This window comes from Macrotis lagotis, chromosome 8 (assembly GCF_037893015.1).
Source record: "Macrotis lagotis isolate mMagLag1 chromosome 8, bilby.v1.9.chrom.fasta, whole genome shotgun sequence".
In the NCBI taxonomy this organism is placed as follows: domain Eukaryota; kingdom Metazoa; phylum Chordata; class Mammalia; order Peramelemorphia; family Peramelidae; genus Macrotis; species Macrotis lagotis.
Genome location: NC_133665.1, coordinates 50,985,253 through 51,001,644, shown reverse-complemented (window position 1 = coordinate 51,001,644; position 16,392 = coordinate 50,985,253). Strand labels below are relative to the sequence as shown.

The 16,392-nt window shown below is 36.0% G+C and overlaps 1 protein-coding gene across 1 annotated transcript in view; it reads right to left on the bottom strand.

The window, feature by feature from the left end:
• Positions 1-16,392, bottom strand: part of LOC141496457 (C-terminal-binding protein 1-like) — a 60,951-nt gene that overhangs the window by 29,969 nt on the left and 14,590 nt on the right. The window contains 1 exon segment of the mRNA XM_074198991.1: positions 8,954-9,039. Coding sequence (XP_074055092.1) covers positions 8,954-9,039 — 86 coding nt within the window.

Below are 16,392 nucleotides of genomic sequence, written 5' to 3'. Positions count from 1 at the left end.
TGGTCAAATAGTAATGGTGATATTAGACATATTTGTTTTACTCTTGATCTTTTGAGAAAGTTGTCTTCTTTAATTTCTTCATATATATATATATATATATATATATATATATATATTGCTAGTTTTAGCTAGTTACTTTATTGTGTTAGGGAATATTATATGCATTCCTGATTTTTAACTTTTTAAAAACAGGAAAAAATGTTTTATCTTGTCACAAAGTTATTTTCCATTTGTTAATGTTGTAATGATTTTTGTTGTCCCTGTTATTAATATAGTCTGTTATAAGAGTAGTTTTTCTAAATTTCAACCTTTTCTGAATTCTAGTCAGGCATATAACTGTTGTGATATGTTACTCTAATCACCTTTTCAATTTTATTTAAATTGTAGCATCAATATACATTAGGAATTTTGTTCTATAGGTTTCACTCTTTTTTTAGATATCAATCATATTTGCTTCGCAGGAAGAAATTTTGAGAACTTCCTTTTTGATTTTTTATTGAACAGATTATGTAACATTGAAATTAACTATGTTTTTAAAAAACTTGATAGAATTTATTTTTAAATTCATTTGGTTTTAAGGTCTTTTTTCTCTCTTTGGTAGTTTATGGTTCATTCAAAATTTTTTTGAGTTATTGAAGTCTTTCTTTTTTCTTGTTTTGCTAATTTCATTCTTTGTGAATATTTATCCATTTCATCCAGATATTCAGGGGGGTTTGGTATTAAATGAAGCAAAATCATTTCTAATATCTTCTTTTATTTCTTCTGCATTTGTTGTGAATTCATCTTTTTTTGGTTTTGGTTGGTAATTTTATTTTTTTCTTTTGTTCATCAGGGTAACAATTTATCTAATTTATTGGCATTTTCAAAAGAACTTTTTCTTATTTATTAGTTCACTTGTTTTTTACCTTCAATTTTGTTCATCTCATTTTTTGTTTCACAAAAGATCTATTTTGTTAGGATTTTTAAAATTCATTAACTTCTATTAAGTTTAATTGCATAATAAATTCATCACTGTATTTTTCCCCAACAGAAGTGTTTAAAGATATAATTTTTCTTTAAGTACTACTTTTGGCTACATCGCCTAATTTTTGGTATTTGAGACTATTTTTAAAATATATCTAATGAAATTATTTATTCTCTTTAGGACTGGTTCTTTGACCCACCTATTATTTAGGATTGTTATTCAGTCTTCAATTAATTTATTTAATTATTTCTTCTATATCATTTTTTTGGCTCATCATCAATAAAAGATGTGCATATTTCTGATTTTCCACATTTGTTTGTGAGGTTTTTATGCCCCAAAACACTAGGTCCTTCATTATTAAAATTTTTCTATCTTAATTTTTAATTTAATATTTCCTCAAAGTGTTAAGATTCTATGCTATTCAGTACATATGTGTTTAATGTTGATGTTAATTCATTGTCTAAGGTACTTTTACTCCAGTTTATTTTTGATATGATCTTATATAAGAGTGTTATTACTATCCTTGCCCTTTTTATTATAGGTTTCATAGAATAGGATTGGTTCTGTACCTTTATTTTAATTGAATTTCTTTGTTCAAACATATTTCTTTTTTTTTAAAGATATTGTTGGATTCTGATTTCTAATCTATTTTGCCACCATCTCACATTTTATGGATGAGTCTATACCAAGTACATTCACAATTATGATCTTTAATTGTATGTTTCCCTTCATCCTATTCTCTTAGACTTCTCTTTGTTTCCCACCACTCTTTACAAAGAAGATGGTGGTGAATGAGAAAGAGTATACTCTACATTGCTAAAGTAATTTTGCTTATGATGAATGCCTTCCTTAAAATACCCTTCCTCTTATCTTCCTCTGTTCTCCTTTCCCTTCACTTTCTTTATAAAGTGAAATATGTTTCAACATTGGTTTGGGTATTTGTATATTCACCATTCCTTTGAAAAGTTGAAATGAAACTGAAGTTCAAGTGGTTCCCCTTTTCTTTCCTCCTTGATTCTTGTAGTCTCCTGACAAAATTCAGTAAGATGACCATAATTTCCTCCAATTGTTTTCCTTCCCTCTCCCCCATTCCACTCCGCGTTTATTGCTTTTCTTTTTTCTTTCCTCTTTTAAGATCATCAGAATGCAACAAAAGCACTCAGGTCTTTTGTGTTATTAGCTCACCTCTCTCATTCCTGATAATATTTGTTTGCTGAATGGAAATACCATTTCCCCCATTAAATTTGTAAATACCTCATCCTGATTTAATATTTTTTTCTTACTCATAGGTACCTTTTGATGTTTCACTTTACTTTGATATTTGTATTTCAAACTTTATACTCATCTCTAATCTTTCTTCAGAAATGCTTTGAAGTCCCCTATTTTATTAAAGGTTCATTTCTCCCCCTTTAGGATCAGATGTAGCTTTTGTAAATAAGTTATTTTAGTTATATTCCTATGTCTTTTGCCCTTTGAAATATTGCATTTGAAGTACTCTACTCCTTTATAATTGTGATTATTAAATGTTGTGTGATTCTGGCTGTGGCACCATGATAATTAAATTCTTTCTGGTTGCTTGCAGTATTTTTTTTTTGACTTGGAAGTTCTGAAGGTTGACTATAATATTCCTAGGATTTTCATCTCAGGGGTTCTTTCAGGAAGACATTGGAACATTGTTTTTTAGTATCATTTTGCCATCTAGTTTTGAGATATGGGAAGTTTAATGATTCCTTAAATATGAAATACAGGTTCTTATTTTGAATAATGGCTTTCAGATAGTCCAGTGATTCTTAAATTATATCTCCTTTATCTGTCTTCCAGGTCAGTTTTTTAATGTTGCCTTATATAATCTATTATATTTCGACATTTTTCTTGGCTTTGATATTGCCTATTGAATAATGAAGTCAATGCCTACAATTTGGTCATTGGTGGGATTCAAATACATTAACAATTGGTTCTATGCCCTAATGACTATTTCAAGTATACAAAAAGATATACCAAAAAGTAGTTTAATATTTCATGCATTTAATACTCAAACAAGAACAATAAAAGTTGTACACAAAACTAAATTATATTACTCATAGTAAGCAAAGGTATCCTTATGGAGTAAAAGCAGCCATGTGACCTCAGCAATCAATGTTGGAACATATGCAGAACCCAAGCTCATTCTACTGATTCCTTTTTTCTTCTACTACCATGGCTTCCAAAATGGGCAATAAGATAACACTTGAAATCTATATTTCTATTTGTCATTATGTCCCAGTTTCCTATTGGTTTTACCATTCAGGGAACACCAGCACACTTATAATATCTTGGGGGAATTTTGAGCTTAACACAAAGCAGATGAATGTTAAAAAAAAAAGAGCAAGGAATGTAAATTTGTGATTTCCTCACTGGGCAGCTAACCAAGTGCCCACCTTAGAGAGATCCCTAATTACAAATGGCATTTTTAACAACATAAAACTTGGTATTGGGTCTGCTGAACCAATGCAAACCAGCTAAATTCCACTATGGAATTTGGTCCATTTCAATTTTCCAAAATACTTCTTGTATCAAGGTGTTAATTCCCTTTCTTATGTATTTCTTCTACAGCTCTTGTCCCTTCTAATAATTTTCTCTAGAACACTTGTTTCATTTATAAAGTCAATTTTAACCCTTTTTTTCTGACAACTCAAATAATTTCTAGGAAAATTTGTGCCCAAGCTGTGTTTTGTTTTGAAGCTATACTTTTAGATGTTTTGAATTCATTCTCTTCTTTTAGATTTATGTATTAGATTGTCACCATAATTGCTCTTTATTGGGAGATTACGTTTTGTCTGTTCATTCTTCCAAACTTTGAACTTTGCAATAGAATCAAGCTCCGGAACAAATGTATAGGCCATGTTTGCTTCTATTTTGCATCTCATTTAGACCTACTTCCTTTCTCTAGGTATTCAGTATGGGATTTTACAAGGACCTCCTGGACAACTCAAGTTTAGGACCTGCAAGTTTTTCAGTACACCCATAACATTCTAATTCTATATGCATTGATATAGCAACTTCTTGTGACAGTGGCTTTGCAAGTTCTTGATGTGGGACTGGGTCTGAGCAACACAAGCAATTATAGGTTTGCCTCTTGTTGGAGCCCCAAGAAACTGCTACTGGATTCAACCATCATCACATAGTAGGAGGTCACAAGGTTTAGAGCAACAAAGCTATGGGTTCTCCTTTGAGCTGAATATCCTGTTCTGGTTATTCTCTTATGGACCTCAGACTGGTCTTGAGGCTGAATCTGAGATATTAATTTTGGGGGGAGGTGGGGGAAGTGGAGGAACAGAGTTACTGGCTGCTACTTCTTTCCCTGCTCATTACCCAGTACCAAAGGCTCAATCTTGCTACCCCTCACAGTCCTTTGGGTATCACCACTTGGTGCAGGTCACAGTGTACATTGATCCATGACCAGTTCCTTCTCCTTCTATAGCATCAGGTCACTCTATATAAAATCTGGAGCCTCTAGTCCCCTGATGATGACACTGTACTCTCTTAGCTGGATATGTGATTTCTTCTTGCTCTATTGCACAACTTCAGACCCTACACTGAAAAACTACATATGACATGCTGTGGTGTCTGAGGATCTTTCAACCTGTCTTCATATGATAATCTGGACTGGAAAAATGACTCACTTTCATTTTTTTTCCCTTGAATTTCCCAATCAGGACTAGGTCAAGCATGTTTTCAAGATCTTCCTGGAGGACTTATTAAAGGGAGCTGAATTGTACTACTTCCACCTTCTCTGTTATCTTGTCTTATCTATCCATGAAGTTCTTTCCATGATTTCAGGACTATTACTGAACAACCCTAATGTTGAGGACATATTAGTGGAGATAATAATGGAGTTTAGTGCAGTAAAAGAAAAGCAAAAATTCAAAGACAGGACAGGAAAAAAAAACAAAGAGAAATGTAATGCCCCCTGCCCACTCCCCATCTCCCTTGAAGAAATGACAAAATGTAAAGAGGTTCTAAGACTCTCGCACTTCAGGGTCAAGAAAGTCCATTCTTCCCAGGTAACTTTTTTATCCAAGAGTTTTCTTTTTTCTTTGCACTATTAATTGTTCCTCCATCCCTAATACATCACTTGAAAACAGCAGTTCTAGGCTAATTCTCCAAGAAACATATATATTTTTATCCTGCATGTTTAATTCCTGTCTGATTTGTTTCCAGGAACAGGAACTTCTATTTGATGGCTTGTAGATTTTTCTCTAGAGACTATGAGAATTCAGTTACATGCAAGGCCTAGAGAATTTTGAGAAACGTGATTATAGCTAGTTTGAGGGGTAACCATTATGATCAAGAATTCAGTTGCTTAAGATATCAGGTCTATGAACAGGACTTGAATAATTCGAATTATTACTGCTGTTAATTCCATTTTAGGGTGTTGGGAATAGGAAGAACTGGTAATGGCTATGGTTTGGATTACTTTCCCTTTTTGAATGGAGAATCAAAATTTTGTTTTTCAGCTTGGTTCTTAGAAAGTTTTACTATGAGAGCCTCTTTCATAAGTTGTTCTTTAGATCCCTGTTGTCTAAGTAATTAACTGTATGACTTTCCCCTTAAGTTGTTGGTTGGATTCCTGGATTTTCAACTGTGTTTTTCTGGACTTGTGTGGGTATCCATACAAATGCAAGTTCTGTTAAGCATGCTGACTCTTAATGTCCAAAATAATGGTCAGTATCTTTCCACCCAATCTGGGGAAAGTGTTGAAGTGATTTGGGCCACTTTTGCCAAACTCAAGTTTTCTACCCTGGTCAATATTGAAGGTTAAGTGCTAGAGCACATTTTATTGATATAGCTTCCAGTCTTTGGACAATGAACTCATCTGGCTTCAGGCTGAGTTCCTGGAGAGAAAGAGATCTTAGAACTGGAATCAAGCCTACACCTTGGAAGGCTTCCAGATATACAGGTGGAGAAGAGCTAGAAAGTTGAGGTTGCTTTCCATTATCATACATCTGAGAAGACAGCTGGACTGAACGATGGAAAGAAATTCAGAGACCCACTGAAAATGTCAGTCAAGCACAGATAATAGTTCTTTAATATTATAGGAAAGACTAGAAAAATATTTTTTCTAACATTCCTTCAACAAAGGAAACTTTTTTTTTCTACAGAGGTGATAATAAAATACTCCCTATCTCTTCATTTCATTTTGCCATGCAGAAAGTCCTTCCTGCTCTCTGACTTCTTAATTCTTCATAATTGGGGAGTTTGTTGCAGTAGAATTGGTGGGAATATTTAAGACTCCATTCTACTCACTCTCAAGTCATCTTGTCTTCCCCAGATTCACAATTCTTACTCCCTTGGCTCTACATATTGGTCTTGTTCTCCCACACAATACAAGAATCACCTTTAGATCATTAATGATAAATGATCTAGTTGCTTTTTAAAGATCCAGTAATGGAGAACTCTCTACCAAGAGACAAACTGTTGGATAACTCTGATTGTAGTCAAGTGTCCCTTTCTTTCTTCCATATAGAACAGGGAGAGGACCAGATGAGATATGACTACAGAAAGGGGGCTATTCTTCCTATGTTTTTGGCCCCAGGGAAGTTTCAAGGAGGTTTCAGTGTTCTCTACAAAGGATGGAAAACTCCATCAGCTCTGAGAGTCTGACCTCTGTAGCCAAACTGGGAAGTCAAAGGTAAAGTGCCTTCTACCTTTCAGAGTAGCCAAATGATCACTGTAGAAGGTAACTGGTTGTAAGCACTAAGAACCCTGGAGAAAACCCAAAACTCAGATATCCAGTTTCCTAGTCATTGTTGACTTTTTCCATACTTTTTCCCTCTGACTGATATGGGAAGCCAATACTCCTGAACTCACAGGCCTTGTCCAGTGTCTTAAATTCCCTGAAGTTATAACCAAGTTATACCCTTTTTTTTGACCCAATAGGGGCAAAGATTTGCTCACATTATCTTAATATCAAAAAAAATCATAGAATCTAAGAGCTGAAAAGGAATCAAATTGAATCTAAACTCTTATAGAGGAATCTCTTCTATAAATTCTTGACAAGTGATAAAGTTTCCTTTTGAACCTCCAGTGATCAACCTCTCACTATCAGTAAAGGTAGCCTTTTCCATCCAACTAATGCTGGAGGGACAGTTGTGGTTCATTTGGGGGATGACAAAGTCACCAAGTTTCTGACTCAGGGAGGTAGGAAAGATATACATTTTAAATTATAGGTTGCACAAATGGTTTACAAGTTACCACAAAAAGTCCACAAACTATTAGTAAAAGTTCACAAGTTAGATCCTTTGGAGAAACAGATATAGTTTCTTTTTTTTTCTTTTTTGCAAGGCAGTGGGGTTAAGTGGCTTGCCCAGGGCCACACAGCTAGGTAATTATTAAGTGAGGTTGCATTTGAATTCAGGTACTCCTGGCTCCAGGGCCAATGCTCTTGGCCACCCCAAATAGTAAGTTTCTTAAAGGAAATAATAGTTTCTTTTTTTAATTTATTTTTATTAAAGATATTATTTGAGTTTTACAATTTTCCCCCCAATCTTGCTTCCCTCCCCCCCCTGCGGAAAGCACTCTGTCAGTCTTTACTTTGTTTCCATGTTGTACCTTGATCCAAATTGGGTGTGATGAGAGAGAAATCATATCCTTAAAGAGGAGAGAAGTCTAAGAGGTAACAAGATCAGATAATAAGATATCTGGTTTTTTCTATTAAAGGGAATAGTCCTTGCACTTTGTTCAAACTCCACAGTTCCTTATCTGGATACAGATGGCACTCTCTTTTGCAGACAGCCCAAAATTGTTCCCGATTGTTGCACTGATGGAATGAGCAAGTCCTTCAAGGTTGAACGTCACTCCCATGTTGCTGTTAGGATGTACGGTGTTTTTCTGGTTCTGCTCATCTCACTCAGCAAATCCCTCCAGGCTTCCCTGAAATTCCATCCCTCCTGGTTTCTAATAGAACAACAATAGTGTTCCATGAAATAATAGTTTCTAAGAAGGTAATAAAGTTAAGCAAAAATAAACAGGTGAGAGAGAATATAGCAAACTGAAATTCTCATTTTAAAAAAGATAGTTACAAACTGAGAAAGGAGGTGAATAGTAAAGTGAAACAAAAAGAGACAATTGTGACAAAAGCAAAACAGATAGATAAGTTTAAAAGGAAAAAGGAAAGAAAGAAAACTTTGATTAACATAGATAGATTCAGCCACATGGAACTGGAACCATACTGATCCAGCAGCATGGAACCAGAGCACACGGAGTCAGCTTAGAAAAAGGAAGAAAAGAAGCCTGAGCTTCTTGACCAGGAGTCAAGTAGGAAAAGAGAGAAAACCTGGGAAGAGCCTTGCTCAAATATATTTTTGTGGTGGGCAAAACAAGGATGGTGCTTGAGGAGTGGTTCAGCACCTGGCTTCAGGTGGCCTCCAATGTTCGTGCTACAGGAATGGTTTCCAAGGAGTGTCTAACACCTGACCCAAGACTGAGCATGAGGAGAGCTCATTAGTACTTCACAGACCCCTGCCCCAAAGGATGTTTCCAAAGGCAGCCTTACCGCTAAAGTCCAAAGTGGCTTAGGAAATGGGGTTCACGGAATGGACAACACCCCCCCCACAGTACAGAAAAGTTTTCAAAAAAAAAATTTCCCTGAACCCAGAGTTCCCCTGCTTCACAATAGTGATTGTCAGAAAGTTCCCTCATTTGTTGTTCCCAAATCTACCCTCCTACATCTTGGTTCTCTGATATCCCATAGAACCAATCTGTTTCCTCTAACCAATGTTTGTCCTTCAAGAACTTAAAACACAGGTTCTGTCTGAATTGGGCCTTCTCCTTCAGAGAAGAAATATTGTCAATGATCTAGGTCTGAGCCTCCTTTCTACCTCACCAGCCTCCTTTCTACCTTTTCTGAAGTAATCAAAAATTCCCTGGGAGGAGGCTAGAGTCTGGGATTGAAGGAGGAAGTTGAGTTGCATTTGATCTGCTTCCAGTCCAAGAGCTCCATTCCCTGACTCTAGTCTGAGCCTTGCTCTGGAACCGGAGCAGGACACTAGGATCATCAGCAGAGATGGTGGAAGTCTTACACTGGGCTCCAAGGACTGAGCCACCAAGGAGAGCAAGGATCAGAAACATCAACAGCACCTGGAGGGAGGAGGGAGTTCAAGGAATTGATGTGTGTCTGGGAGGGAAGACACGCATCTTAAACCCTTAGAGAAGGTATGCTGTCTCTCCACCACCCCACCTCCCATAAGACAGAGTCTTAGGGAATTCCAGGGATTCCTGAGAGGGGTAGCAAGAAAGGCAATTTTGTCTGGGAGAGATGACTAGTGTTCATTATTTTGCTAAACCCACTTCTCTCCTGCTCAACTCCTGAGATTTAAGTTCACAGGTACCATTGACTTGGAGTATGACCTCAGATACTGACCTTCAGTTTAGTATTTTATGTGTTGACTCAGGTGCTGTGTAAAGCCTTTGTACCAAGCTACCAGACCTTGCCTCCTGTCCAAAGTTGTCCTTTAGTGACCCTCAAACCTGAAGTCCAGGACAATGGTAGTCATCAGGAAGGGATTATCCAGACCCTTCTTCCCCAGTCATCCCTGATGTTCAGTGTTTATTGTCCTTGACTTGCAGCCTAGACAAACAGGGGTGATACATGTTGGCCTAACCCCTTTGGTTCTGGCACTGGTCCCCATGCCCATTCTGGCTGAGTCCCTTGGCAACCTTTGGGCCTTCGGAGACCACTGACCTTAAGGGAAGAAACTTGGAGTTTAAGGTCTGACCATTTTCATTTTTGGTTTTGGTTTTTGCAAGGCAATGGGGTTAAGTGGCTTGCCCAAGGCCACACAGCTAGGTAATTATTAAGTGCCTGAGACCATATTTGATCTCAGGCCTTCCTGACTCCAGGGCTGGTGCTCTATCCACTGTGCCTCCTAATTGCCCCACCATTATCATTCTTTAGCTTAAAGACAGAAAATAGATTCTCCCCATAGCAACCTAGGCCACTACCCACAGGTTAAGTCCCTGAGATGCATATCCAGTGACTGATTTACTTAAATTCCTTCTTCCACAAGCATTGTCTCCCTCACATCTCCAAACTACTTTCTTCACTGTCCTCCAGCCATGAGATAACTTATACTTTAATATAGTCCTGCTCAGAGCAAGGATGAACCCTAGTTCTTGAATACATAGAGAGTGGCTCCCCCTCCCCAGATCTTTCCATTTGCTCAACCCAAGTCCTGGGCATTATCTTGGTATTTCTATTGTGTCCAGGAGACATCCACTCTTTCCTAAAGAAATGATGTCTAGCTCTTTCCAACCTCCTGTTTTCAACTAGGTTTATTTCTTTTTGAAATGAACAGGGAAAAACAAATTAGGCCTTGGTTGTTGTGGTAGGGCTATCTTATGTGATAGGTAACCCCAAGTGCGGGAGCAGGATGTTTTCTTTTTGCATTCTTCTAATTATCTCCTCTTGCTATTTTCTGAGGCTTTCTATTTTTATTTTTTTACTTAAATAAGTTCTAGAGGATGTACTGCTTTAAAAAATTGTATGGTACAAATGGGCAAGAAGAGTAAGGGCAAGTGGTGGAGAAATTGAACATTCACTTTGCATGGCTGCAACCAAAAAAAATGCAGAAAACACTTTCTGTGTATGAGCCTTGAGTCATAGGTTGGTAGAGATAAAGCATTCAAGTGAACTGGCCTCTTGATTAAAAGGTAGAGCTTTACAAGGGTTAAATTTTGTATACACCCAATCACCCCCTATGTTATTTTTGCTTAACTGTTTTATAATTTATCTTAATTTTTAATATTTTTTTTATTTAATGTCATTTATCTTTAAGTTCTAAGTTATCTGCTTCCCTCCCTCCCAACTCCACATTAAAGGACAACATTTGATACAGATATCTATGTGGAACTCATACTATACACACTTCATATATCAATTATTTCACTGGAAGTGAATAGCATCTTTCTTCCTAAGACCTTTGTAATTTATTTGAATATTTATATTACTCAAAATAGGTTAGTCATTTATAGTTACTCTTTTTTACTTTTTATTTTTATTTTTGCACAGATTTTTTTATACATTACTAAAATATTCTTGTTTAAGAGTAAATATAATATCCCTTCCCCAAAAAATATAGACCCTTATGAGCAATAAAGGAAAGAAAAAAAATTAAAATAAAAATAAAAAATAATAATAGGGGCAACTAAGTGGCACAATGAACAGAGCACCAGCCCTGGAATCAGGAGCACTGGAGCTCAAATCTGGCCCCAGACACCCAGCAATCACCCAGCTGTGTGACCCTGGGCAGGTCACCCCAAACCCATTGCCCTGCAAAAACCAAAATAAAATAAAACAATAATAATAATAATAATGATAAATAATAATAATAATAAATGTGCTTCAGTCTGTGTTCCAATCCAGCTCTGTCATGGGTGGATAACATTCTTTATAAGAAATCCATCACAAAAGCTACTTCCATGTTTTTCCACTGTTGCCATTGCTGATCATAATTCCCTCCATTTGTACTTCTCCACTACCATACACTATATTTTTTCTCTCCTTTCACTCTGTCCCTGTTCTTAAATGTGTTGTAGGGTAGCTGAGTGACGTAGCAGACTGATCACCGGCCCTGGGCCAAGAGGCCCCGAGCCCACATACCACCCCTAAGGCCCAGGAACCACCCAGCCCTGTGGTCCCAGACAGGCCATCCAATTCCAGCCCCTTGCAAGAAGTACAAAAAGAAAATGTGTTATATCTGACCATTCAGCTCCATGGTCAACCCTTTCCTCCATCACTCACATCCCCCCTTTCCCCCTGTCCCCCTTCTCTCCTTCTTACTCTAGATGTCTATATCCCATTGAGTATATATGCTGTTTCCTCGCCAAGCCACCTCTGATGAGCGTGAATGTTCCCTCGTTCCCCCTTGACTTCCCCCCTTCCATATCATTGAAATAGCTCATTGTAATAAAAAACTTATTATATGAAATATCTTAGCCTATTTCACCTCTCCTTTCTCTTATTCCCATTACATTTCCCTTTTGGCCATTGACTCCATTTTTACAATATATTATATCTTCAAATTCAGCCCTCTCCTGTGCTTCATCTATGAAGGCTCCTTCTACCTGCTCTATAAAATGAGAAGTTTCTTATGAGTATTATCAGTATCATTTTTTCTTTGCAGGAATACATGCAGTTCATCACCGTTAAGTCCCTCATAATTTACCCTTCTCCTCCATTCTCTATGCTTCACCTGAGTCCTATATTTGAAGATCAAATTTTCGGCTGAGCTCTGGTCATTTTAACAGGAACATTTGAAATTCCCCTTGGTTCATTGAAAGACCATCCTTTACCCTGGAAGAGGACGCTCACTTTTGCAGATTAACTGATTCTTGGTTGCATTCCACGCTCTGTTGCCTTCCGGAATATTATATTCCAAGTCCTACAAGCCCTTAATGTAGTTGCTATTTGAATTGTGTCCTTCTAGCTGCTTGTAATATTTTCTCTTTGACTTGGGAGTTCTGGAACTTGGCTATAATATTCCTGGGGGTTGGTTTTTTTGTATCTCTTTCTCAGGGAGATCGGTGGATTCTCCCAGTTTCTATTTTGCCCTCTGCTTCTAGGATACCTGGGCAATTTTCCTGTAGGAATTCTTTAAAAATGATGTCAAGGCTCATTTCCTGATTATGACTTTCAAGTATCCCAATAGTTTTTAAATTATCTTTCCTGAATCTGCTTTCCAGATCAGTTGGGGTTTTTTTATTTATTTTTATTAAAGATATTATTTGAGTTTTACAATTTTCCCTCCAATCTTACTTCCCTCCCCCCACCCCACCCCCATGGAAGGTAATCTGTCAGTCTTTACTTTGTTTACATGTTGTACCTTGATCCAAATTGAGTGTGATGAAAGAGAAATCATATCCTTAAAGAAGAGACAAGAAGTCTAAGAGGTAACAAGATCAGACAATAAGATATCTGTTTTTTCCTAAATTAAAGGGAATAGTCCTTGAACTTTGTTCAAACTCCACATCTCCTTATCTGGATACAAATGGCACTCTCCTTTGCAGAAAGCCCAAAATTGTTCCCAATTGTTGCACTGATGGAATGAGCAAGTCCTTCAAGGTTGATCATCACTCCCATGTTGCTGTTAGGGTGTACAGTGTTTTTGTGGTTCTGCTCATCTCACTCAGCATCAATTCATGCAAATCCCTCCAGGCTTCCCTGAAATCCTGTCCCTCCTGGTTTCTAATAGAACAATAGTGTTCCATGACATACATATACCACAGTTTGCTAAGCCATTCCGCAATTGAAGGACATTTACTTGATTTCCAATTCTTTGCCACTACAAACAGGGTTGCTATAAATATTTTTGTACAAGTGATGCTTTTACCCTTTTCCTTCATTTCTTCAGGATATAGACCCAGTAGTGGTATTGCTGGGTCAAAGGGTATGCACATTTTTGTTGCCCTTTGGGCGTAGTTCCAAATAGCTCTCCAGAACTCTGGATGAGTTCACAGCTCCATCAACAGTGTAATAGTGTCCCAGATTTCCAACAATGATCATTATCCTTTCTGGTCATATTGGCCAATCTGAGAGGTGTGAGGTGGTACCTCAGAGAAGGTTTAATTTGCATTTCTCTAATAATTAATGATTTAGAGCAATTTTTCATATGGATATTGGATTACTTTGATCTCCACATCTGTAAATTGCCTTTGCATATCCTTTGACCATTTGTCAATGGAGGAATAGCTTTTGGTTTTAAAAATATGACTCAGTTCTCTGTATATTTTAGAAATGAGTCTTTTGTCAGAATCATTAGTTGTAAAGATTGTTTCCCAATTTACTACATTTCTTTTGATCTTGGTTACAGTAGTTTTATCCATGCAAGAGTTTTTTAATTTAATGTAATCAAAATCATCTAATTGGTTTTCATGATATCCAACTCTTCCTTAGTCATAAACTGTTCCCCTTTCCATAGATCTGACAGGTAAACTAGTCCTTGATCTTCTAATTTGCTCATATTGTTGTTTTTTATGTCTAAGTCCTGTAACCATTTGGATCTTATCTTGGTAAAGGGAGTTAGGTGTTGGTCTAATCTAAGTTTCTTCCATAGTAACTTCCAGTTATCCCAGCAGTTTTTAACAAAGAGGGAGTTTTTTCCCCTAATAGCTGGACTCTTTCGGTTTATCAAACAGCAGATTACTATAATCATCTCCTGCTTTTACACCTAGTCTATTCCACTGGTCCACCACTCTATTTCTTAGCCAATACCAAACAGTTTTGATGACTGATGCTTTATAATATAATTTTAGATCAGGTAGAGCTAAGCCACCTTCTTTTGCACTTTTTTTTCATTAAGCTCCTGGCAATTCTTGACTTTTTATTTCTCCATATGAATTTACTTACAATTTTTTCTAACTCATTAAAGTAATTTTTTGGAAATTTGATTGGTAGGACACTAAACAGATAGTTTAGTTTGGGTAGAATTGTCATTTTTATTATATTAGCTCTACCTATCCATGAGCAGTTGATATTTGCCCAGTTATTTAAATCTGATTTAATTTGTGTGAGAACTGTTTTATAATTGTTTTCAAAAAGATTCTGAGTCTATCTTGGCAAATAGACTCCCAAGTATTTTATATTGTCTGAGGTTACTTTGAATGGGATTTCTCTTTCTAGCTCTTCTTACTGTATCTTGCTAGACATATATAGAAAAGTTGAAAATTTATGAGGGTTTATTTTATAACCTGCAACTTTGCTAAAATTGCTAATTGTTTGCAGTAGTTTTTTGGATGATTTCTTGGGATTCTCTAGGTAGAACATCATGTCATCTGTAAAGAATGAGAGTTTTGTCTCTTCCTTCCCAATTCTAATTCCTTCAATTTCTTTTTCTTCTCTAATTGCTGAAGCTAACATTTCTAATACGATATTGAATAGTAGTGGTGATAATGGTCACCCTTGTTTCACCCCTGAACTTATTGGGAATGCCTCTAGCCTCTTCCCATTGAATATGTTTGTTGATGGTTTCAGATAGATACTGCTAATTATTCTAAGGAACAATTCATTTATTCCTACACTCTCTAGTGTTTTTAGTAGGAATGGATGCTGTATTTTGTCAAAAGCTTTTTCAGCATCTATTGATATGATCATATAATTTCTGATAGTTTTGTTGTTAATATAATAGAGTATACTAACAGTTTTCCTAATATTGAACCAACCCTGCATTCCTGGAATGAATCCTACTTGATCATAATGTATTATCCTAGTGATAACTTGTAATCATTTTGCTAAGATTTTATTTAAGATTTTTGCATCTATATTCATCAGGGAGATATGGTCTATAATTTTCTTTCTCTGTTTTAACTCTTCCTGGTTTAGGTAACAGCACCATATTGGTTTCATAGAAAGAGTTAGGCAGAGTTCCATCTTTCCCTATTTTTCCAAAGAGTTTATAAAGAATTGGAACCAATTGTTCCATAAATGTTTGGTAGAATTCGCTTGTGAATCCATTAGGCCCTGGAGATTTTTTGTTAGGGAGTTCAATGATGGCTTGTTGAATTTCTTTTTCTGAGATAGGGTTGTTTAGGTATTTAATCTCTTCTTCATTTAACCTGGGCAACTTATATTTTTATAAATATTCATCCATTTCAATTAGATTATCAAATTTATTGGCATAGAATTGGGCAAAATAATTTCAAATTATTATTTTAATTTCCTCCTCATTGGTGGTGAGTTCACCTTTTCCATTTATGATACTAGCAATTTGGTTTTCTTCTTTCTTTTTTTAATCAAATTGACCAGAGGTTTATCAATTTTATTGGTTTTTTTCATAATGCCAACTTTTGGTTTTATTTATTAATTCAATACTCCTTTTTGCTTTTGATTTTATTAATTTCTCCTTTAATTTTTAGAATTTCTAATTTGGTATTTGGGGGTTTTTGATTTGTTCTTTCTCTAATTTTTTTAGTTGCATGTTTAGTTGATTTCTTCTTTCTCCAATTTATTCATGTAAGCATTTAAATCTATGATATATCCCCTGAGAGTTACTTGCAATGAATCCCATAGGTTTTGGTATGTTGTTTCATTATTATCACTATCTAGAATAAAATGGTTAATTCTTTCTATAATTTGTTTTTTGGTCCACTCATTCTTTAAAATGAGGTTATTCAGTTTCCAATTTGTTCTGGGTCTATATCTCCTTGGCCCAGTATTGCATATGACTTTTATTGCATTGTGATCTGAGAAAGATGTATTCACTATTTCTACCTTTCTGCAGTTGATCATTAGGTTTTTATGTCCTGGTGAATGGTCAATTTTTGTATAAATTCCATGTACTGCAGAGAAAAAGGCATATTCCTTTCTATCCCCATTCAATTTCTTCCATAAGTCTACCATATCTAATTTTTCTAACAATCTATTTACCTCCTTAACTTCTTTCTTGTTTATTTTA